Below are 25,744 nucleotides of genomic sequence, written 5' to 3' on the forward strand. Positions count from 1 at the left end.
AGAATGACGTCAGCCGTCAGCAAGAGTGTCGTATGTCGTATAACTGCACACAAAATTTCATGGAAAGCCAGCGCCACACGATTCCCGACAATCGCGTTCCTCCGCGATTAAAGTTGTTCCAATTTCCGCTGGAAAACTCGTCGCGCCTCTGCAACGAGGTCGACGGTTATTCGGTGCTTCTCTCCCAACCGGTGAAAAGCGATGTCGGAGAAAAAGCTCGTCGGAGTGGGCGGGCCAGAACCGCTTCAGTCGATGAACGAGAGAGAACTCTGGAACGCGATTGATAGGAGGGGGGAGGGGGGGGGGTCAGGCGTTTGGAAAAGCGGCGAAGTGGCCGTGGTTTTAATTGCAGTTTAACGAGCCTTTGATGAAAACGCGCATCGCGTAATGGTTAATCTTCATTTGGCCGGACCCCTGGAAATTTATTGTTCTCGACGATGATGGTACAAACCACTGTTAAATAACAATTACAACGCGACGAGGGAAAGCAGCCACCGAAATGCCCGTGTAACGTCAACCGGCGGTAATTTAACTGCCGCCTCCATAAACAATCGTAGCCAGAGCCATAATTATTATTGTACAGGTCGGACCAGAGAGAGGCACATTGTATGCGCGCCACGCTGCGACAGTTAAATCGCCATCGTTAAATGTCCAGCTTTACGAGTGTCGTTGAATCGACGTTCTCTTCGTTATCGCCATAGTGGACTCCTCCCCTTCTCGCGCCCCTCCCTCTTCCACTCCCCCTCCCTTTTTTCTATTTTTTTTTTCTTCCTCCGTTATCGAACTTGTGCGTCACCCGATGCGTGGGCACTTCCGGCCGCTGTGTCCGAGAATCGCGGAAACGTTCCGCGAACGTGGCTTTACAGATCGACCATATGTACCGTGTATCGTTGCGCCGATCGAAAGTCAGAGGGGGTAACTTCCGCTCGACGAGGGTGGCTTTTTCTCTTTTCGTAGCGATTAACGCGTCCTGGTTCGGCAGGAAGTCGTCAGATCGATGCGTTAGATATTAACGCGTCGCGTAGAGGGGGAATCCACTGACGGTGGAAAGGGAACGTACCTGCTCAGACGTATCGTCGATCGTCGAAACGAACGTTTGGGATATCGATGTTACGCTAGAACCTTGTTTATCCGCTATTTCGTTTATGCGAACAAGTTAATGCTCACTGTCAGCTTCAGATACTACATCGTATATGTAATCGTATCCGAGTTTCTATTATTCGAACTACGATCCAACGTAACTTGAGTTATACCTACGTATTTATGTAGGAACGGGTAGTTTCACTACGAATTTTAAGTCGAACGGATCTTTGCAATCAAATTCTTACCATATCATTACGACACGAAATTTATCGTATAATTTCTTCCTATTTTCCAGCCAATTGTCCCCACATTTCCCACATTCTCGCCTCGTGAAACTACGAGAAAGTCGTAATGCCTGCCAATAAAAACGTAATCTAGTAGAATCGTTTTCCTCTTTCTTTTTTCTCGAAAAAGTGAGCACAGGCGAATGCATGACTCGCGAGTCGACTTAGCTCATCGAATAGCAGTAATCTTGCGTCCTTGGAGGCATCGAGCCGACGACGATGATTTCCCTGTCCCTCGATTCCCCGATGTCGACTTTTCCGTTATCCGGAAAATGCCCGTTACTTCCGGTTACCTTGAACGTCGCCACGTGCAATTAGCTCGTTCTACGCGTAATCGTTTCCCTGTATGTCGTTTCTAATTAAAATTCCTTCGTTTTGTTTCAGGTAAGTGATGGAGTCGCAGTCGCGGAGCATTTGGCTCTCTCAGTTGCTTTGTTCGACCGGAGAACAGAGGAAAGTCAGTTGGATTGATTCGATGGTAAAAGGGGGAAGGGTGTTGATAAGTAAAAGGGGAAGGAAAGGACTGGAATACGAAGGTGACGAAGAAAGAAAGGTACATTCCGTGGATATGACGAGGATCAAAGGAAACCTATAGAGCCGACGCAAGCGGAAAGCACGTGGGCAGTCAGTCGCTAACAATCGTAAACAGGCGTGCTTAATTCATTCAACTTTCTAGCACCGCGCCTACCTAGCTGCCTGTCGCCCCGATATTTTCCACGTTCCCCGCGGAAATGTTTGTCATTCGCGTTTATGCTGTTTCTTTATTCAGCTGCCGCGTAATATGCAGCCATTTTATGTGTTTACCTAGCCGGATCGTTAATCTTTGACCGTTCCTCGTGAAACGATCTGTAAATCTCGTCCTAGAAATCGTACGACGAAATCGTCTACGCATCGGGAGACTCGTAAGTCCGACTTTTATAGTCGCGCGTCGATACGATATTTATATCGTTCATCCGTGACACAGGAAACGAGTTCATCCTTCTTTCCATCCGAATTCATTCGAATCTGCTAATCGGTTCGTTTTTTAAACAGAAGCATGCGAGCTTCGTTACATTCGCGTATACGTTCATTACTTCGGAACACTCGCGTGTTCTTTTCATCGTGTCGCAGCTTCCCGGACGTGAATAGGACCTTGACCTTTGAAGCCGCGATTCGTCGATCGACGTGTCCCTATCGTTCGGTCGCTCAGAATTCAGGAAGCTTTCGCAATCGCTGAATCGTGAATGGATTAACGGTACAGAAACACTGTTAGAGAGGAACGCCTTCTAATTGTACGAACCGGCTTATCGGCCGAGGGAATCTCCTTTTCCGGTGTGTCACGCGATGTGTCGGTAAATTTCAGGGCCGTAGTTGGTCCCAACCAAATTCAGCGGGATCGTCGAATCGACCTCGTGCTATTTTTTCGCCCGATCGTCGACGCCGTGGGTCGCGTGGACCGTCCGAACCGAAAAGTCAGCTGCAAAGGATCGGAACTGACAATTAAAGCTGGACGCGTGGTGCGGTTCTTATAGCGCACATTGTTCAAACACCTTTTGAACGTTGCACTGCTCGTCGATACAACGGCGTCGGTACTTCCGTATCTTAAAATGCAATCTTGAACTTTGCACGGAATAACGAAACTCCTTGTACGTACATTGGAAGATGTCGTTGGCGTTTGATACAATAAGCGGGAGATCTGGGAAGGACAGTTCAATGGATCGTTCTCCTTTAATCGGTCGTTGTTTTAATTCGTTGATTAAAAATAATTATCGTCCCTGTTTGTTTCGAGGGTCGACACGCGACTAGAATAGCGTGACGCGCGGTTGTAACTTGTTAACCAGCAAGTTTTACGCAACGAACGCATTGTTTGGTATAAGGTATATCGGTCGGTTTGCACGATTCGGCCAGAGTTATTCAGAGGCGGATCGCGTCTTTCATTCGTGGCCGATAGATAGATTTCTAATTTCGTCGAATAAGGTCAGAAAAGGTGTGCACGTCAGCGTGGTCGTTTTGGTAGCGCGTTCTTCCGACCAGTTTTATTGGCACGTATAACCACGTTCCCAAAGGCGACAGGCAGTCTGGGCCAATTTACTCTTCCCTGATTAATTCTTTCGCCGGCCGAACAAAAGGAGAACGTCCCGTTAGCCGATACGCCGTTGTCTCTTCGTACTAGAACTTCGAGTTGCCAAGACTCTTTCAGACGACTTTCGGCTAAAACTCGTTGGTCTTATCGTCGCTGCTTTCGACTCTTACCGCGTAAACCTACGATAGCTGAGAAAAGTATTTTACGATAAACAATCCGGATATTGGATAGACGAAACACTAAGAAGTTTCGTTCCGCGAGCTAACTATACGAGTATCGTGACTACAAAAATTAGAAATACTGTAAAAATGAAACGCAGAAGCTGATTAAAGAAAACACCTTATTAGAAAGTAAGGATACGTTTGCGGAGCCACTGTGACAAAATATTATTTTATCCAGATACTCTGTATTTCTCGGATTGCTCTCGGTTATTTCCCCTTCCACGGGCTGCTGTCGCTGCCTGAAGAACGGCGTTACGTTGTCGACGGCGGCAGGCAGTCTGGCCAGTTTACTCTTCGGTGGCTAGTCCACCTCTCTTCTTAGTACAGCCGTCCTCCTCGCATCCGCTCTTTCTTTCTCTATCGTCTATTTGCCGAGCCGCGTAGCACGATCACCTCTCGGGGCCCCGTCCTTGTCGCGCACCTCTCAGGTACGCGAATCGTACCTGCACGCGCGTGCACTACACGTCGTTCGTGTACCTCCCTCGTTTCTCTTCTACTCCTCCGGAGTCCTTTAAAACCGGTACAGTACCTGTAGAAAGCATCGGCCCCGAACACTCCCTTCATCGTCCTCTGCTTCCTGCGAGCTTTCTCGTGTCGTTTCTCGAGACCTTCGTCTTTATTCTCTACCCTCCCCTCGACCGCCTCTCGTTCGCCTCTCTCGGCGTTTCGGACGCTGCAGCGTTTTATCGTTTCCTCGTTTCGTCCCGAGGACGATATTTCACCCGAGCGAATCGAATCTGTCCGAAGATCGTCCGTGTCTCTTTCTCGGATCGCGAGCCGACACCGGAGAAGTTAATCCGCGCACGTACGATTTATTTTTTCGTAGCCGATTGGACAGAAACGCGCAATTTCGTTTCTGGCGAAATCATCTATCGGCTGTATAATATACTTTTTTTGGGAAACTAGCGTTAAGAAAGAAGAAGCGAGAGAAAGTGCTTCTATAGATCCGAAAGCGTAATTGTCTTTATTAGCTTTGCTCGCGTCTCACACGAGCATTGCGGTTAACGAGTTTAGTTTCTTCTTACGACTCTTTTCTAGATGTTCGTGGAAAAAAGAATTCCGTAGCTGGTAGGGTTCGAACGAGTTACGTACAGTGGCGTGGCTCGCGGTACGGTGTAACACGAGCGTGTCGCGATTCGAAAGGGTACGTTGTCGCGAGCAAACATCGACGGATATCTAGGTGAAGGTGTACGATTAGGCATCTCGCGGACCGTGGCACGGGTAGGTACTAGTTTTCGTTGAGCAACCGCCAGTCGATTCTGGAGCGCGTTGGCTGCTCGATTACGCATGCCGATTCCCCTCCTCGCTCGCGTCCTGTCGTTTTCCACGCGAAATCCCGCGGACGATTTTCTAGCTGTCGCTAGCGTTACGTAAACGCTTGGCTTTTTTCTCGATTTATAGATACCGGTATCGTGGGTTGCGATTCGCGGTACGAGCGATGTTGAAAAGATTCTACGATTCGAAATAAGAAGCTAACGATAAGAAAGTTGCGTTGGAAGCTTCGTCTTTTCTTTTTTTTTTTTTTCTGCTCTTCTTTATTATGGTCGAAATTATGGTCATAAATGATCGTAACTCGCGGCGGTATCTTATACCAGCAAGCAAGTACATACCATTGACGTATTAATGATTCGATTCAAAGATATTAATATAAGTAACGTTTGAGAGAGGAAAAAAAAAGAAATAGGAAATGTCCCAACGACGAGACCTTTGAGCGAAAGTACCTATACGTATATATAGAACTATTTGCTAGCGTTATTCTACCAATATCCAGGAACTAGTCAATCCTCGAAGTAACAACAAATATAAAGAAATACGACGTCATACCGATCTAGTCAGTCAAATTCGTGAAAAGAATAAAAATTTGCGAATCTCGTTTACACAGCTGTTTCTATCAAGGTTGCTTTCATTGATTGGCTATTTAAAGATAGGAAAACACGTCGATTCGATGATAAAATATTCCACGAGGTTTTAGAAAAAAAAAAAAGATAAAGCGACGATTTCGACGTTTTTACGCGAGGTTGATCGACGTCGATATTTTTGGCTATCCAACGGCCTCCTTCGTTTCACCGATATTTGACAGGTTGCTTGGACTTGCACTGGCCTGTGCATTCGCTTTCCTACCTGTTGCACGTCGGCCTGGCCAGTTTTTCCTCGGGTTTACCTCCCCCGGATGCCGTGACCCGCTCGACGCCGCGGGGGTGGTAACGCGGGCTCGCATTTTTTTCCCAAGACCACCGAATTTCTATATAATTTCCAGTCTCTATCGAAATTCTAAGTCAAGTCGAATATTCGAATAATTAAATCAATTATCGTTACGCGAGCCCGACTCTCTTTCCTTCGAGCGATTCCCCGTTCTCGAAACTGACGAAGAACTAACGCGTCACTCGAATAACAATTTCTTTACCACGAGAGATCTGTCGCATCTCGATGTTAGATTTTTAACATTTTCGTTGCCAATAAATTCTGTCGTATTCTTCGCATCCGCGAAAATTAAATTTTAATTACAGAGATTAGTCTGGATATGGAAAAACTTAACGGTCGCAACGGTCCAGTTAAATCGTGCAAGTGCAGTGGTAGAGTATCTTGTAGCTTTGTTTCATTTTCGTAGAAGAATGCGTGAATAAGACGGTAGTTTCTGTCTCGAGAAGAATCGATTCCCCGACGCACGGAAGTCGGGACAAAAGAGCCGATTCACCGGTGGCGGCCTCCTTCCTAATCCTCACAAAGCGCCTCACGTCGCCACGAAGTCGAAGTTTACTTTTCGTGCTCAAACATAACTCCGGGCCTTTCGGAAGTGGGGGGTTAAACACACATAATCCACCGTTTTCCGCCGTAACTCGTAACTCCCGCTCGTATTTTCTCTCGTTCCTCTCTTTCTCGGTCCCCTCTGCCCCCGGACTTCGTCCCATCCAGGGACCCTCGCGGTCCCTCCGCTCCGTGAACGAACTATTTCTGTAGCTCTGTGCGCGCCACGCGGCAACGAGAGATGCAACGATGCACGCGAGCACTTTCGAACTGGCGAACGCGAGTATGTGCGACCGTGTTTCAACGGGAACGCCTCGACTTTACTCGTTCGAGGAATTTTAATTCCTCGATGGTTCGATATACGGTTCGTTGATCGACTCGTCGTTTCTTCTTAATATCCGTAGTTTACAATTTTTCTCGTTTAGCGTTAGGAACTAATTCCAGCCAAGTTTCCCTATCGAGCCTCGGTTTCGCCGATCCAGCGAATCCCAATTCGTCAAAGATCGGACCAGGTTCGTGTTCGTTCGATCGGATCGTCCTTTAGTCTCCGTATTGGTAATTTGGCCGTTCTTCTGTCGTACAACGTTAGAAAAATTCCAGTTAGGTTTTTCTAGTCTTTGTCGGACTGGGAATGGCCGAGGTACTTGACCTCTGGTAAAAACGGGAAGAAACAGGCGATTAAGATATCGCGATTAATGCCCGCGCGGAACGGGAGGGAGCAGATAGCTTGCAGCAAACAACGCCCGCCTCGATGAATCAATATACACTTCTGTTTTTGACGATGCCCAGTGCGGTCCGGAATAAATCTCGCTGTTGGAGCGAGTCCCTTTTCTTCCTCGGAACACTGGAACGTCTCTGTTGATCCGCCGTCGCGTCGGCGAAGAAAAGAACCGGCAATGAGCGGAACGCTTTCGTCTCGTGCGCGACAAGGCTAAGCTCGCGACCACCCACTCTCTCTTTCCGTGATCGTTCTAGGAAATCCTGACGCTTTATAGGAACGAATAACAGCATCCTGAGTATCGCAAAACGATAACGACGAAGATTTACAAAACAATTCATAGATGGAACGATTACGCGAGGATTCGATAGAAAATTCTTCGGTGATCGGCGACCAGACACGGCGGAGATCGTCCTTCCGCTTAGTTTCTTTTTATCTACGCCATTAGTTTCGGATTATGACATAGAAAATCGTTCTATCCGCTACCGCTTCTTCTTGGCAGAACGATCAACGAACTTGTGACTTTTTTAACGCATTTGTAGAACTTCGTTTGTCTCGTTACCATGTAGATAGGTACCGATAGCTTGCAACTTGCGATTCGCGAGAACGCACGATCGCTTGGATCTCTCGATGTTTGGAAAATTTGAATCCGTCCGATCCCAAGTTTCATCCGGTGACTATTATTTCTCTCTATGCAGCGGCGTAAGAAAGAAAGAACATGACCGTAAAATTTTTATCGACGTTCGGCCAAGTTGGAGAAACTGTATGTGGCGCGGCGAGCGTAGCGGTGCAACGGACGCGTGTAAACGGGACGACGAGAGTAGAGTCTAGGGCCGAGAGGAGAGCGAGAGAGGGCACACGAGTGCGTCTACATGCACGGAACAAGCACGTTCTCGTGGAGGGGTAACGCTGGACCCAGGCTCCGTGTGGCGCGTAGCTTATGAGCCGAGTAACAAAACCAGTCGTCTCTGTACTGGCTGACCAGCTGCCCGTCGCTTCTTGCCTTCTAATCCTCTGGCGATTGTTTTCGCTTCGATCCTCGGCGACGATCCGTCGTCTCGGCCGCGAAATCGCTCTCAGATACCGTTGCGCGGCTGAATCCCTAATTTAAAGTGATTCGTTCGATCGACGTCGGAACTTGAATCATTCTTCGTGAAATATCGTCGAGATTCGTAAAAATTTCAACTTTTCTCGAAAGTGATGTATCTTGGCAGAGAGCAGGTCGAGAAGAAAGAGATTCTATAATGGAACGATTTTATCGGAAACATGGTTTTCATAGTTCGTGAGACGCTTGGCGATCTTTTACATTTTGTGAAATTGTGTTCTCGAAGAATAGGGGCAAATATATCGAACCAAAGTGAGAAGTACATCCACCTTCTGTAAAATTCAAGGCTAGAACTATAAATACGAGGCGAGTAAAAGGAAAGAAAATTGTGTAGCGCGATAGGATCGACGAGGGAACAGCGAGATTAGTCGTCATTGGGAAGCTCGAGGAACAGGGTTGCGATACGCGGTGTGTTAACGCGCTCGTGAAAGTCTCGTGCGGCGAAGTGCGCAGAAACGCGAGTGTAAACGCATTGTTCAAAAATAGTCGGCGTGGTGGAGGGCCGCGGAGGCTGCGATTCGACGAAAGTCTCGAGCGATTCGAAGAATCCAAATTAAAGGGAACTCGGGAGAGGCACTCGCGGTTTCGCAAACTTTCCTCGCTGATTAATGATCGTCGTTGGGCGCGCGGCGAGCTTAACCGAGTAACGCGAGAAGAAGCGAACGGGGAAACGCGTCGCCTGCGATTCGAGCGATCGCAGTTCCTCCGTGCAGCGATAAATTGAATTAAACGTCGAGACCCTCTCCTCGAGAGAAAGACAAGCGCGGAGAGGATGTCTCGTCCTACGCGAGATTGTTTATCCTCGCGTTGCGCACACCGGATACGAATTTATCTCACGATTTTGCACGATTTTCTCTAATACCATTGGCCGCGTGAATAGCTTGTCCCGAGAAGCTTTCGCAACGCGTTCGAATCGAAAGAATCGATCGATACGACATCGATCGCAGCAAGGGTTTAGCGAATCCACCGACTCTGACGAGCCAAACAACGATGTTAAATACGGATTCGTGTGAAAGAGACGAGCGATCGGTCGACCGTCGATCCTGTTGGCTGGATCGCGATCAACGATAAGGACCAGAGGATGCATCGATCCGCGAGGAACAAAACGTAGATGACTCCTCTGTAAATGTATTGTTCGTTTCCCGATTCTCTGCGAAAAATTCAACATGGATCGTAGCTTCGAAAGCAACGCAGACTTCAAGATGAACCAGCAGAATTTTAAACTGAGCGATTTTGGGATCAAAATGGAGCCGTGTTACGCGATCGAGCAGTGCAGCACCGCCTCGAGGTACGCGCAAATCGCCACTGTCCAGTCGCAGCGGATTCAAATGAGAACTGGAAGACTCGGTTCAGGAAACAACGGTTCGAGTCCTCTTCGAGTCGGCTGCAATCTTTCTCAGTTACCTTCGAACTGCTCCGCGTTAACGTGCAACAGTCAGCCACGAAGGAGTCCGAATCGATCGCAGAACGTATCCGGGGATCGATTTCAAGCCGCCAGCCCGAACAACTTGTCCGGGAATGTGTTACAGCCGGCCGTCTCCTCGGTCCCATCTCCCGGCTATTGGAACCAGTATGGCGGACAGGAGAGCGGGGTAAACGTCTTAGTAGAGTCGTTTTGCGGAGAATAGCTGGCGCGATGATGTTGCGCGATTTGTCAGGAAACTGTTCGCCTTCGGTCATGCGTGTAATCGACCGTTCAAGCTTTCAAATATCTCTCATCTACGAACACTGTGCCTTCGGATCGTCTTCGCGTCCCTCGCCAACTCAACTCCTCTACGAATTTTCCATTCGAGTTCTGCTTCGAGTCAGATTTTAAGCTCGCGGTGTACCCAACTGTGCAGGATTAGAAAGAAGACGAGTTTCACCGAAGAGATGTAAAAGACGCCACTTAGCCTGCTCATCGGACGACACGGTCGACTCCTTAGAGTTAAGGTTAACTCGATCAAATTCGTACTATTTTCGTCCGCCTTTTATCCGCCTCTACGTGCGATGGATGTGACAATTTTACGATAACCGGTATCGAAGGAAAGTCTCGGGTGGCACAAGACCGGCTGATTAGTCGCAGACTGCATAGGACCGGTTTGGTACTCGTACGTGACTTCCAGCTGACTCGAATCTTTTATTGCACATACCACGTTCTCAGCGTGCACTTGCCGTCGTTTATTCGCGGGGAGATTCAGTGTCGAGCCCGTTGGAAGGGAAAGGATGTCGTTTTTAAGGGTCTCGATGACGTCATACCTGATGATATTCTAGCCTGGAATATTCTAGATCCAGGTTACACCATGGTCGTGTCGCGGTGACTTTTAAACCTAGGATCGTTTAACGTTACCTTTTGACGCTATTAAATCGCGGATTTTCGCGCGAGTTGGTAATTTTGAGAACGTAATTAAAAGGATAACATGTAAGTAAAAGCGTGTGTGTTCACCTACCAATTATGATAAAAAGCGCTACGCTTTGGATACTCTATATATCTTTCTCACATTAGGTGTGTTGCGTGCAATTTCGCATTTTCAAATTTCCCACAAACGCGCAAAAATCACGATAGTGGTGTCTGAAAACGCTAACGAAATTTCCAAAGTTTCTGTGGCGAGTGCTTGGAATACTTTGATGAGCCACGGGTACATTTCGAAAGAATTTCAAAGCGGATTTCGTGGCAGGAAGCGGCTCGCAGTCGAAGCTTTAGCCTCGACCTAACCTGATGTGCCGCCACTCGTATCTAATGTTTGTCTCTCCACGTGGAGTCGTATTCACGACGCGTTTCGCTCGTCCAGCTAATTAGTATGTGCCGTGGTGGCACGTATTAGGTGGCGGTCACACTTGCATACGAAAGACGCGCGCACACAAGCCACCTCGTTCACCAGTACTCTGTCGACAACGAAAAAATCGCTCGCTGGAATTTGAAGAATCTTCGCACACCGTCCCACTCGTTCTCAGTTTTCTTCGTTCCCACCTTCTCGAGACGTTTGTGATACCCCGCGTTTTGCATTCTAGAGAACCCCTTTCACCGAGCTTGGTCGAGAAAGTTTACTCGAGTAGAAACATTTAGACAATCGGGAAATACGTTTCTCATAAGATTAATTAAATTATAAGGCATCGTTCGTAGCCCGTTGAAGAATATTTGTCTTGGCCGGCGTAGACACAGTTCCGGTCATTCTACTTCGATCGAAAAAGCCACAAACTTCTCCTATAGAAGTACGAATTCTTTTTATTTAACTCGTCGTTCTATAGCTAACAAAAATAAGCAAAGTTGCGCGAAACGGGGATGGAACGCACGTATCGATCAGAGAAGGCTAGCTAACCCGTCGATTACCGTTTCTCCGACATAACAAACTTTTTACTTCGAAATCTTTTATTCTCGTACCTATTCCTCTGCCTATTAAAATCAGATTACATTTTACTATCGCGAAGAAACCGACCACGACGAAACTAACAAAAATTGATTGGTCTTTATGAACTTTTGACGTACTTTTGATGATAAATTCCACGGTTATAGCAGTTTCTATTTAAAAGACAGTTAATCCGGTTAAAGATAGTTAATCGATAATCGTAGTTATTAACGCGTGTATTCGTCGTTAGCGATAAATAAATACGAGTAGTACTCCGGGGGAATGGCGATTGAACGTGCGTCGGTAGAAGATAATTATATCGATTGGTTGGCGAGATCGTTAAAGTGGCTTTGATCCTCGTGTGTACCACTGTCGTGTACATCGGTCGTCTAGCTCTGGCTGTGAATAAGATTTATATCTCTTAACATAGCTTCTTTCCTTGCCCCGCCCCTCCATCTTGATTTTTCTGGTAAATCGGCGATGGTAACGCGGATCGAAAAATACGACGGATTTATTACCCTGGTAATTCCTCGAACGTTAAAATCGCTCCAGCCGCGAATTAGTTCCCGGAAAAGTGACGCTTCTGAAACGCGTCGACGATATAATTTTCGAATCGTTGAAAGGTTCGAGAACGTAAAAATAATCGCAGATAAAATAGTTAAAATTATACTTTAATTAATTATTAAACCGATGGGATGATGCTTTTAACTCTGCTACAGTCCTCGTTTCTTTGTCAGCAGAATTTTATTCTCTTTAACTGGCAACAAGATTTTTAACGTCTTAAGAGAAAGTTTACGACGATTCTTTCGTTTCGTTCGTACTTGTAAATTTGTTAACGATAGAGGAGTTCGATCGCTTCCAAAGAGAATCGAGAAACGCATCAGGATTAAAATCTGAAATACGCGTCTCGATCCAACTTACGAAAATCTCGGCTTACGTCGGTATAATTTTCAACTCGGCAATTATTATGGAGCGCGATCGTGGTAATATGACGCGATTACGAAGAAAAAAGCGGAATGAAATATTCCGGATCGGGCGTGGTGCACGTCCCACACTGTAGAGTCTCGGCCTGTCTCTCGCCTTTCTATCCTCTGCTCGCAACGTTCTAGCCACGTACTCTAATCGGTATCGGCATCTCTCGATTGTCTCAACTCGAGTCGTTAAAATATCAAGCACGTTTTTTTTTTCCTATCGCCTGGAAATGAGCTATGAATTTTTCACGGCATACCGAACACGTTTCCTCGTCGCTGGACAGAAAAACTTGCTCGTTAAGCCTCTATATTGAACGAATCGTCTCTCGGATCGGGAATACATCTGCGCGAAATATCCTTTTTCTTTTTTGTGAAAGTTTGTTGTCGCGGTCGCAATTACGAAACGTTTTCCACGAAAATGTAGTCGAAGAAAAACGTAGGCTATTGGCGTTCCATTCCACAAAATGACGGAAAATGATCTCTTTGCGACCTGTCGATCGACGTCCGCTTTGCAAGAGTTTGTTCCGAGGTTGGAAAAGGGTTTGCGAAGATCGAACACGTCGCAAGTACAACGAACAATCCGCGCTATGAGTAAGAGCAACTTTTAATTGCGCGTAACGATAAGTGAAATATTATGGAGGACGGATTGAAACAATAACGATAACAATACCGAGGAAATAAACGTAATTTTTTATTCTTTGCGGTCGGTGGAGTCGAACGGAGAATAAATTTTCGTGGAACCGGTGGCCCGGAGAAAAGTTAAATAGGGGTGGAAAAGTGGGCGGGTGGAAGCCTGGAGCCTGAAGGGAATCGCTTTATTTTCAAGGAAAAAGTTCTCCCTTTGAGACTGGCGAAAAAGGACGGGGTCCGGTCTTCTGCCGAGAGCGAGAACGCGATAAGCGATCGTTCGGTATTCCGCGCGCGCGGTGACGAGAGAGGAAAGTTCCTCGGCGCGGAGCGTATATCGACGCGAGCGGAACTGCATGCCTCTTGTAATTCTGCGCGGCCGTCGTCTTTTATGCAGACTTAAATCACATTCTCGAGGAATGAGTCGACCCTTCTCCTCGGAAGAGGAGAAACGCTCGCGTTTGGTCGATTCTACCGGGTGATTCGATTCCGAGTTCTGCCGCTACCGTGTACCTAGGCAGCTGGTCGACAACGACGCGACGCGACCAGGCGACTCGCTCGATCCCCTATCGATTTGATCCTTTTGCGGGAGGCTGACTTTACATGGATTTCAATCGCATTCTGATTCGGTGAGTCAATCTCTGGAACCAAGAAAGAAACTCTCTCGTATCGACGAATACGTTTGCCACTCTGCGTTGCTAGTCGTTTTTATCGCCGGGAAGAAAACCGCGGCCCGTTTAAGTTCGGAGAGATATTTACTGGGAAATTGATTCGAGCGGAACACGAATTGCGTTGCGTGGTGAATCGTATTTTCGTGCCAAGCGAGCACTAATTTAGCATCCGAACGAAACTTCGTTCGCCGCGGGCCAGGCTTACCATGAGTTAAGCTCATCGTAACCTAGATTCGCCGTAGACGAGGATCCACCGCGTAGATCGCTCCTGTCTACGTCTACCTCGTGGATATTAAGCGTTCCGTATCGCGTTCGAGCTAATAGTTTAGATTCCGCCGTAGCCCAATTTCTCCATAAACCAACCTCGTCAACCGATCAGATATAGGCCAATCTAGATTTCCTATAATTTTGACGCGGGCCACGCGTGCGGGATGCCTTATAACGTAGTAGCACTGCGACAATCGGATTCTGCGTAGTCCACGTAACCCGTAACTTATACCTACGACCGTTTACCCACTGTGTAATATAGCTTTAGTATAATCTAGGTTCTAGGTAATCTAGCCCTACCTTTACAACGTAGGACACTGTGTAGCGCGACGTCTCCGATAACGTTGCTAGATGCGTATTTATCGTAAGTTGGATTTAGAGTAACGCTGGAACCACTCAGTCCGCATTTCCAGCAACGTAAAGAAGTCGCGTACACGCATCACGCACTCAAAATTTTACTTGACGACGTCTCGCCGCCTAGATCGTTACGTTTTACCTCGTTACGCATTTCCTGACCTGAAACAGCGTTAAAAACAGCGACGGTTAAGTATACCAACCGGTAGCATAATGTTATCGCAATGATCGGTACTTTTGAAGAAAAAGACAGAGACGAAAAAGCTACTCGTACGTGTATATTTAATACGGAAAACAAACGAAAAGCAGAAGTTGGAGGTATAAGAGTGATTAACGACTTTCTTCTCTTATTCTTTTTTTCCTCGAAAGTATTAGCGAGATACCGTGAATGTAAGCGAGAAGACGCGTGTTAATCGAGGCCTGGACGCTTCACTCGTTAAAAACCGATCACGTAGGCCATATCAGCCAACTAATTGTTGATTATGCAGCCGTTTGTCTTGGCTCTCGCTATATACGCGATAACGATACGCCTAATAAATAATGTAGACGTCGTGGATCTCTAGTCTCTTTTCACGTGCTGCGCTGCTAGCCGAGGCACCCATTCGGAATTACATATGCACACCTGCGCTGTGTGTTCGGAACGTTGTAAACCGACGTATACCTTACGCCCGTGGCGGTTGTATTGGTACCGTTGCCACCGGATCCTCCATCCCGTGTAAACGGCCTTAAGCCTCTTACGTCAGGTTTCCACGAGTGGGTACGCCTGATAATTACCAATTAGTGGGTGCCAATTAAAACGGGAAGCTTTCGATCGTACCGCTCTCGCGATCCTCCAACACCCTTCTTCTCCTTTATCGTCAAGATTTACTCGTCGCCATGAATTTTACCACTCTCCCTTCTTTATTCCCCTCTTTTCCCTCCCCTTCTCTTTCTCCTTCTCTTTCTCTTTCTCTTTCTTTGAACTCCTGTTTACCACGCGTATCGTCGTCGACGCAAGTGGCTCCTTTGTTTGGGCTACCAACTCGGGGTTTACTGTGAAACCGTTTAGTCATCCATTGCCTACAGATACAGAAAAATCTTACGCGGTACGATGTAATTTCGCGAGAAATGGCAATTCTGCCTTTCCAGGGTGAAAATAAAAGAGTCTCGACGTTTTTACCGCAATGTACGAATCCATGATTCTATGTGTTTCTGTTTAAGATATTAAACGGAATAACAGCATGAGAAATATAAACATCCAGGATGTTGGCGAGTGAAAATGAAAAACTGCGAGGAGGAAAATATTAGAATTAATTGTTAAACATTCTACAGATAGATAGTCGATATTCGTCAGAGTTAAAGTTAAGTTTATGACAGCGTCAGCACAACAACCGATCAGATGTCGGATGGAATAACGTCTACTAATGAAATCTCAAATATTAGATGGCATTGTATCTCGTGTTTTGCAAAACCGAGGCTCCCTCCGTTTCCGCCTCTTCTTGCCGCAATTTCTTTCTACGATACGATAAAAGCGATTCTGCGAAATCGGAGCCGCAGAACGCAACCAGTCCAGATACCGAATCGCCTTCGTTAAGGAGTGTAAAGTTCGATACTCCGTCTCGAATCCCATTCTCTCGTCTTCCCATCGTGCCTGCAATTAAAATTATGCGAAACATCGAAGCACGAAGAAGAAATAGAGGTATACTGGGCGAAGGAGAGGAAAAAAGGGAAGGAAAAGAAGGCTGTCTCAATTTCTATTCGTCGCGGATGTTCGAAATGGCACAACCGGAAGTCGTCCTGTGTCAGAACATGCCTATTCCATCTACGGGTATTTCCTTTATGGCTGGCCGTTCCCTCCGCCATGGGAACCCATCGGGACCTCGTTCTACACGAATCGAAGAAACGTAAATTCAGAAAAAGAAAATACGGGAATTACCACGACGTTCTATCGTTCCCACATTCTTTTAGCCAACGTCGCAACGTCATGTGAAATTTTCTATCCTCTTTACCACGGTCGACGGAAATATAGCAAAAGAGAACGTCTTGATTGATTTTCGTTTTGGATTTCGTTGTTCGTTATCCGTTTCGTTTTCGGAGGATTTCGTCGTTTTAAAGAGGAAGAGATCCGCCTTTCTTCGTCGGCGGTAATATACTCTGCGCGTGACGCGAGCAATTCGCGTAGAAGCAAACAATTTCATAAAGGGGTGCGTGCACGACCAAGCTCGTTAGAAATTATCCAACATCCATCTGTGACACGGCGGTCATTAGATTTAAAGACCGTTGCATCCAGCTTTTTTACAAATCGCCTGGTATTAATCTCTTTAGGTTGCGAGCAGCTAATGCGGAGGAAAGACGGATGAACGTTTTCGTCGATAAGACTCGTCGTTGTTTCTTCGCGTGTGCGGGTTTACGTGTGGGACAAAAAAAAAAGCTGAGAAAAAGGGAATCTGCGGTACCAGGTGTCCAGGAGTCCTCCATTAAAATTTAATCAAATCGATAAACAGATACGTTATCGCGCGCGTTATCTATTGACTGCAATTAACCAAGTAGAAGACGCGAACTTGTTGCTTCTATGCCGCCGGTAGACAATTTAGAGAGGGACAACATCCCCGAAGATACGAAAAATTAGAAGAAACGATAAACGCCGTCTACACAGCTCATACATCGATCGTAGGAATCGTTTTATCGTTTCGATCGCATGCAGGTAGAATCGAACCAATAAAAATATGTTAGAACGCTGCTGGTAGAAAAATTCTCACGGGACGTTGGGGCGACACCTGCTTTCGTATATTTGCCTCTCGATAGGAAATAGTCTCATTGTCAGCGCGGCAATTAACAAGGGAGTAATCGACGATCCATTATACTAGAGGCGACTCTTCGCTACGCACAGTCCTCTCCTTCCGCTTTTAAATTCATTTCCGCCCACGTGTAGTCGATCGAAGACGCCCAACGCTTCAAGACGATGTTGATAAATTATCGTTTTAAATGTGTTTCTTATCGTATAGAGTGAAATTTCTTGGAATTCCTTTTGGCCTGACCTTAAGATTGTATGTACGGTATATATGACGAAAGTATTCGAATATTTATCGCATCGAGATTAATCGATTGTTTAAATACTTTCGTGATTTTTTACGAAATATAGCTATATTTGTCCCAAATGTGTAGCTTGTGGCTCCTATGTACATTTTCAGATATCTCGTGCCTCGTTACAGCGCTAATAAAATTTTAGAATGTTTCTTTAAACACGATATATCCATAAAATGTTTCTACAAGTGTTGGAATATTTCCGTAAGCTACCGTAGTTAGGTTTCGCGAAACGTTTCGCGAGAAGGACTATTACGTTCGGGGAATTTTCAAAAATTTCTCTGACAAAATTTCCCCGTAATTTTCAACGACGTGTCAGCCGATGACGTAACAGACGCGATATCTCGTGCGAAGCTAGAGAATAATTTCTAAGACGACGAAATAGCCGCTACGAGAACGTGAGACGAACATCACGTGCTCAATTTTCCGAAGACGTCACGTAACACGCGTAGCTTGCCCCGTACCAGCGACCCTTCTGTCCTATTTCAAACCTTCGGAAGCTAATTTCCCTGACAGAGACGTTTCCGTTCGTTTTCCCTCCTTTTCCATCCTGGCCGCAAGCCGGAGAACAAGAGAACTAAATCAATGTAGGACATTTATATTGGCTGGAAATCGCTGACTCTCGCCACTATGGACACCCACCGGGACATATTAAGATTTCTGATCCGGCTTGCCGGCCGTCGGACATTTTTATTATTGCGTGTCCACCGAACCACCCCCGCGAACCTGAGAAATAAAACGTGAATTATTGGCCACGCGGTGTCTTCTCTCTCGCCGCGGTCGATCCGACTTCGACTTTTCGTCTCTATCGTCGCTTCGTCGATTTTTCGATCGAACCATAACGCGACAAAGTAAAGTTGGCGTTATTCGAGCCAAGCTAAGTGATTTACCTGGTAATTCGCTAAATTCGGTTATGCGTCATTTTTCAGCGATCTATATTTGAAAATGGAGTATTTGACTGGTTTTTAACGACGCTATAAACGATAAAACACGTCCTGTAGATTGACAGCTTCGCGTAGACTCGTAGTCTTTCCTACTTAGACTCTGGGGATGTGACGTTTAAAATACTCATCAAAAGATCTTTTCCATGTACGTGTCTCGATACGATCGAAAATGGAGGAAGAAATGGAATTGAGAGAGAGAGAGAGAGAGAGAGAGAGAGAGAGAGAGAGAGAGAGAGAGAGAGAGAGAGAGAGAGAGAGAGAGAGAGAGAGAGAGAGAGAGAGAGAGAGAGAGAGAGAGAGAGAGAGAGAGAGAGAGAGAGAGAGAGAGAGAGAGAGAGAGAGAGAGAGAGAGAGAGAGAGAGAGAGAGAGAGAGAGAGAGAGAGAGAGAGAGAGAGAGAGAGAGAGAGAGAGAGAGAGAGAGAGAGAGAGAGAGAGAGAGAGAGAGAGAGAGAGAGAGAGAGAGAGAGAGAGAGAGAGAGAGAGAGAGAGAGAGAGAGAGAGAGAGAGAGAGAGAGAGAGAGAGAGAGAGAGAGAGAGAGAGAGAGAGAGAGAGAGAGAGAGAGAGAGAGGACAGAGAACCAGTGTGCAACGCCTATGCACGAAAGCCACCGGTGTCAAAGCAATTCATTTAAATTAATAGGTCCAGAGGCCGCGCGTTTATCGCGCGATTAGTAGTAGCTTTTTTTTCGTGTCCCCACCCAGGGTGGGTGTTCGTATTTGTACTCTCGTTATCGACTGCTGTCACGATAAACCCGATGCTTTTATCGCCTACAATTATATGCCCCGTTCCTCCCTCGCGAGATATGGATGCGTTCTGAACGCTCGCTCTCGAAGATCTTTTGTTCTTAGAACTCCATAGATTCCGCGTCGCATTTTTCGCTTTTCAGACTATCACGTCGTCGGGCCTAAGGAAAAAAATAGTTACCTCGTCATCTCTGCAATTTGCTGCCTTGACTCTTCAATATCGTTCCGAAGCAAACGAACCTAGACGTTTATTGGTTGATATGGTGCAATTATGCAAATTCGCCTTCGAACGAAGCGAGAACTCTTGATAACCCGTGTTATCAAAAGGACGGATCTAAACGCATCTTAGCTTCTTGGTAGCAAAGCGTGTTCCGCTATTGGTTCCTATCGGCCCCACTACCCTCTCGGTCAATCGGCGCGCTGACGCGTAGTCAGCTCGCTCGCAGTCTCGCGTAGGCCTTCGCGTGGTCGGTGTCGAGTTGTCTCTTTGTTTCTTTCTTTCCCGCCTCTTCTCGTCGCTTCCGAACGTTTCCACCAAGTTATATTAACGAGTCGTAAACAGGGAACGCGTATCCACGTTTCTTATAAATATAATTATTTATATACTTTCCGAAAATATGCGGAAACGGCGATAAGATTTATTTCACAGCGTGTCGTCAACAGCGTGTTAAACACACGTCAGGCGTTCAAACGATAGTGGTGATTAAACCCGAAGATATTGAAACGAGAGTGTACCAATTGTAAATGGTTTTTTCCTTGGCGAGGAGCGCGTGCGTCTGAGTTTCTCCGAGTCCCTTTGAGGAAATTTCGCGAGAAATTTCGCAAGTTGCAAGAAGGCGGAAGTTGCGAGGATTCTTTCGCGGCTCCCAGGAACCGCCGTTAAATTCGGCCTAAACGGCCATAGTCCTCGCGTTAGACCGAAACTTGTCTGTCCCTCTCGTTTTGTCGTGCTTTCGGTGGCACCAGGTGGAGTAGTAGGTGGTGGCGAAGCGGAGGGGCGCGAAGGAGAGAGAAGAAGCAGGGACAAAAGTTTTCGGCGGAACGGCGGCGGGAGAGGAGAGAAGCTTTCGCCGGGAGAATAAGGGAAGCGGCGTGGAATATTTTAACATATATCACGCTGAAATTGGGACGAGGGTATGCTGCCGCGAATCTCTCCTTCTGCGCCACTTTCCACCCCCGTGCGAGCCCTCGCTGGCAAATCGCCGGTTCCCCGCTACGCCGCCGTTATGTTGTCCCATCGCGCGATTTGACTTGCTTTCGAGAGGCTCCCACCATCCCTGACGATATGTTTGTCTACCCTGCTGACTACGGCAGCTACAGAATGGTAAGGGATGGAACGCGAATGATTTTCGGGCCTGGCGTATCTTACTAGCAGCAAAATGTATTTGCACGCCATTGTATCTGTTATAGCATTCACGTACCGATTAATTAGGTCCAGGTACAGTGACTACCTATAAGCCTTTTACGTACTAATTAATGATTTAATCAGCTATAACAAATTTCGTATTCTCCAGTAGTACGTACTATCGCACGACTATAGAAATTTCATACTACGAAAGTACAGTGTCGAGGCTGATAAAAATACGCTTCATTGAAAAACAAGGGCATGTGCAAATACTTCTTCCAGCCTGTACACCCATCCTTACTCTTTTTCTTTTCTTTATTAATCCTTAAAATATATCATCGAACGGAGTCACGTGTACGCTATCACATTTGAATTCGATGTATTTCTTTGCGTTCCAAAAATCGACGAAACAAAGGAAATTCCAGTAAATTAAATTACTCGATATTAGATGAAAAGTGGAAAAGTTATCGTCGATAATAAGTATAAGTACCGTTGTAGTCCTCTCTATTTAATGTTTAAAATTATCCCTAGCTTGGGAACGCCGAAGAATTCTTTTCCAAGAGCGATGGTTAAAGTTTCGACAATAACCTACTTATTACGAGTTTCTACTAATTATTCGTAAGAATATGTCAAGCTATAATCGGCGAGTCACGAGTAACGCGAGTCAGAGGATGAATTATATTTTAACTCTATGCTTTTTATAAAAAAAAAAAATTGATAACCTCTTTCGTTGTTTTCGTTGCAGTATGGCTCGGATGAATTCGGTCAGGACTCTCCACGATACACCTCCCCTAAGGCTGCGACCCTCTACGCAGATCCTTATTATATCGGTAAGTTATCCAGTCTTTTCATTCCTATCTTAATAAATATCATAACTTTCACGATAGCAAAGAGTAACGCGATATAACGGTAGCGGAGTCGCAAGAGTTGCAAAAATACAGACACGACGTTAACTTGAAATTCAAGCGGGAAAAAGTATTACGAACAAAAAGGAAAAGTCGTTCTATCCTCGTTACCGTGTACTCTTAAACTGGTATCGATCGTGAGTCGAAAATCTAGGCCGCTCGTTACCGGACACAACTAAAAGTAACATCGAGCCCGTTCCGTTGGATCGATCGATCGATCGTTGTCTAACGATCTGGATCCAGCCTATCGGTTCTCTCTCGTTCGTGTACACGTACACGTTGATCCAGCGTGCACGCATCTATATCAGTTGGAAATCGCGTAACGATTCAAACGAACGATAAAAGGGACTTTACGATCGCAGTAATATTCAACTGTTTAGCGCTGGCTCGTAAAATTCGCCGCTCTGCCTGTCGCGCGTAAAAACAATAACAATTTCTCTTTATTTGTTCGAACAGCGGCGTGTCCAACTCGTTCCGCGCTGAAATTCGCGGCTACGCGGGACGAGAGGAAAAAGTCGCCCGTGGAAAAGCCGCGACGGCGCGTTTCGCCAGTCAACTTTATGTGATGCCGCGCGCTGGTCAGATGTCGCGCAACGCGATTAATTCTGCCACGTTTTTTCGGTTCTCGACCGAATCGTACTTCTCTCTTCTCGTATTTCTCCTCTAGAAAATTTCGTAACTTTGAGGAAGATACGAAAGAATCGTCGACGAAATGCGCGATTTCTCGGCCCAATCTTACGCTAATGATCTTTCTTCCTTTCTGTTTTTTTCTTTCGTTTTTAAAGTTGTTTCCTCGGTTGGAAAAAAATGTGACTAATCGCGTTCTTCTTCTTCCCTGTCCTACAGTTTTCTAAAAACATAAAAAATCTTTTTTCGCGACTAACTTAAAAGCTTAAGGCATAAGTAAAAAGTTCAAGGTCCGTAACAGAGTTAATGCGCGGAATCACCGTCTCTCTCTCTCTCTCTCTCTCTCTCTCTCTCTCTCTCTCTCTCTCTCTCTCTCTCTCTCTCTCTCTCTCTCTCTCTCTCTCTCTCTCTCTCTCTCTCTCTCTCTCTCTCTCTCTCTCTCTCTCTCTCTCTCTCTCTCTCTCTCTCTCTCTCTCTCTCTCTCTCTCTCTCTCTCTCTCTCTCTCTCTCTCTCTCTCTCTCTCTCTCTCTCTCTCTCTCTCTCTCTCTCTCTCTCTCTCTCTCTCTCTCTCTCTCTCTCTCTCTCTCTCTCTCTCTCTCTCTCTCTCTCTCTCTCTCTCTCTCTCTCTCTCTCTCTCTCTCTCTCTCTCTCTCTCTCTCTCTCTCTCTCTCTCTCTCTCTCTCTCTCTCTCTCTCTCTCTCTCTCTCTCTCTCTCTCTCTCTCTCTCTCTCTCTCTCTCTCTCTCTCTCTCTCTCTCTCTCTCTCTCTCTCTCTCTCTCTCTCTCTCTCTCTCTCTCTCTCTCTCTCTCTCTCTCTCTCTTCCATTTTCTCTTTCAATCGCTGTCAACGTTATCATTCGCGATCTTGACTGCGCTCTATTTAACCGCGGATCCTGATATTTTCGAAACGAAGTCAGAAAATTTACAAACACGTCGCCCAGCTCGAGATTAACGAAGGCGAGCATCCGCGCGTAATTCACCGATCGATACGAGAGCTTTGTTCTGGGTTCTATAAATTCCACAAAGTCTTGCGAAATTCGAAGAATCGTTTCGCCGTTAGCCGCGGTATTTTTCGAGGCAGTTCTCTCCGAGAGAGAAAGCTGAGAAGGTCGTCGAGCGCATCCAAAGTTTCCCGGATGGATTACCGAGGCGGTAAATCAATAAGATCGGTAAAGTTTCCGAGTAAAGTTGTTATTAAAGATCAGAGGGTAAGGAGGCTCGTTGGCCGGCTTCTCGAATACGTTCTCGGCTCGTGACACCCGGTAAGCGAACGGAATACCTTATAAATGGGGAGGAGAAGGCCGAACGAAAAAGTTTTATCAGACATCGAATGCCAGTAGTTGGTAGGAACGGACGAGTAGTTTGGCTTAGTTTCAGTTCCCTCGTCGTGGAAATCGCTGTCAACGTTATCATTCGCGATCTTGACTGCGCTCTATTTAACCGCGGATCCTGATATTTTCGAAACGAAGTCAGAAAATTTACAAACACGTCGCCCAGCTCGAGATTAACGAAGGCGAGCATCCGCGCGTAATTCACCGATCGATACGAGAGCTTTGTTCTGGGTTCTATAAATTCCACAAAGTCTTGCGAAATTCGAAGAATCGTTTCGCCGTTAGCCGCGGTATTTTTCGAGGCAGTTCTCTCCGAGAGAGAAAGCTGAGAAGGTCGTCGAGCGCATCCAAAGTTTCCCGGATGGATTACCGAGGCGGTAAATCAATAAGATCGGTAAAGTTTCCGAGTAAAGTTGTTATTAAAGATCAGAGGGTAAGGAGGCTCGTTGGCCGGCTTCTCGAATACGTTCTCGGCTCGTGACACCCGGTAAGCGAACGGAATACCTTATAAATGGGGAGGAGAAGGCCGAACGAAAAAGTTTTATCAGACATCGAATGCCAGTAGTTGGTAGGAACGGACGAGTAGTTTGGCTTAGTTTCAGTTCCCTCGTCGTGGAAACTCTGGCCACGGAATTATATCAAGCAAAAGTATCAAGAAATACGTTCCCGAAGCTTATTGCTGTTGTTTTCAACTGAAATAATGGCTCGTGTCGTCGTGCCGTCTATTGCCCTTTCTAACGGGTGTTCAAACACGACCAACGAGTTCCATCATCCGATAAAAAATCTCGTTCAGTTTTTCTCTTTATCGAACGACATTTTCTTCCAGTCGGGAAATCTAATTTCATAGAACCTTCGATTTAAGAGAATTTCGAGTTTAGGTGATTTTCATCGTGACAATTTTCCAGTGGTTTTTGGGCTATGCAATTACCCAAAAAACAGATATAAAGATTTCTCTTGAGAACGGCATAGGGACGCTCGGGGTACTTACCTGCTGCTCTCGTACAAGCGTAACTCGTACCGGTGTGGTAATTGATGCAAATTATTACCAGGAAACCGATTAGTCGATGATATTGACTTTTGAGTAAGAAAAAATTACCGTACATGGGTTTACGGTTGCTTCGTGCATTGACTGCACAGTCACAATGCTGTCTCTTTCCGCAAATAAGGAGCAATGTTCGCGATTCGGTTTCCGGGCGAGCGAAACAGCAAACGAATCGCTCGCATCCGCCCGCTTTCGACCTCGCTCATGGTAATGCAACAAATAGTAGCACGTGGCGTTCAGTGTCCAGGGCATGTCGCGCATGTGCTCGAATAATGTTCCTTGTCTAATCAGATTAAAAGACACGTATAGAGCTGAATGAATGAAATCCCGTGGAAAAAATGCGTCTCTATATATAGTTCGTTATGCGCGATAGAAATATTATCGTAAAGGTGGACACGCGTGTCGGACGAAACTTTCGTAACGTGTAATGCGCTTTTTCTCATACTAGTGCTATTTCTTTATATACCGAAGAATTATTTAAATCCCGTAAACGAATAAATCGACAAAATACTCTAGCCCGTAGTTTATCGTAAACGAGTGTTTTCTTTGTGTTCTAGATGGGAACGCTGCAGGAACGGGTCCCGGAGATCCATGGACGGGAGGTGGCGGCGGTGTACAACCTCCGTATAGCGGCTACGCACCCCCTCACCTGGCCCAACCAGCCTATCCCATGCACCTACCCCACGACCCCATGGTAAGCGACTCCTTTCTTCTCTCCGTGATTTTCTTTCTCTCGCTCGTACGCGCGTCGTTCTCGTTCGTCGATCAATCACGCGTGACTGCGCTCGTTTCTTCGGACTTGACATCCCGATAACTTCACGATAGACAGGAGAGGAACTTTCCCCCAAAATTCTGTCGTTGGTCGACCAGCCGACGACCGATTCGTCGTTAGAAGATTAAAATCTTCGAGCCTAATCCTCGTCCTTTCGAAGATCGATGCCTGCCGAAAAACTAAGCTGTTCCTTCGTCTACTCGAGAGAAAGAATCCTCGCGGTTGCTTCGTGCTTGTTAATAACGCCGCCACGTCACGAATTTCTCGGCTCTGCAACTTTCCGGAATGTTCGCCGATATATTTTCATCGCGGAGGTCGCGGAACGAGGGAAAACTTGCCGGTGAAAAATTGCAATCTCCCGGTTAGGCGTTCCGCTGCAGCGCCATAAATTCAGCCGGTTCGCAGCCATTTTTCCAATTCCTCTCCTTCGAAGACGTTCGACTCTTTCGACGTCGTCAGAGTGAAGACTAGCCTATCGACGCTGACCTTAATCCTTTACATGCAACGTGATCTAGATCTTAGAAGAGCGACGCGGA

At 46.3% G+C, this 25,744-nt stretch overlaps 1 protein-coding gene across 1 annotated transcript in view; it reads left to right on the forward strand.

Annotated features, from left to right (window-relative positions):
* LOC100746078 (protein daughterless) overlaps window positions 1-25,744 on the forward strand; it is a 69,325-nt gene that overhangs the window by 33,599 nt on the left and 9,982 nt on the right. The window contains 2 exon segments of the mRNA XM_033324626.1: window positions 21,277-21,361; window positions 24,994-25,130. Of these exon segments, the coding sequence (XP_033180517.1) occupies window positions 21,277-21,361; window positions 24,994-25,130 (222 nt within the window).

Source organism: Bombus impatiens, unplaced genomic scaffold (genome assembly GCF_000188095.3).
Source record: "Bombus impatiens unplaced genomic scaffold, BIMP_2.2 scf_4016, whole genome shotgun sequence".
NCBI lineage: Eukaryota > Metazoa > Arthropoda > Insecta > Hymenoptera > Apidae > Bombus > Bombus impatiens.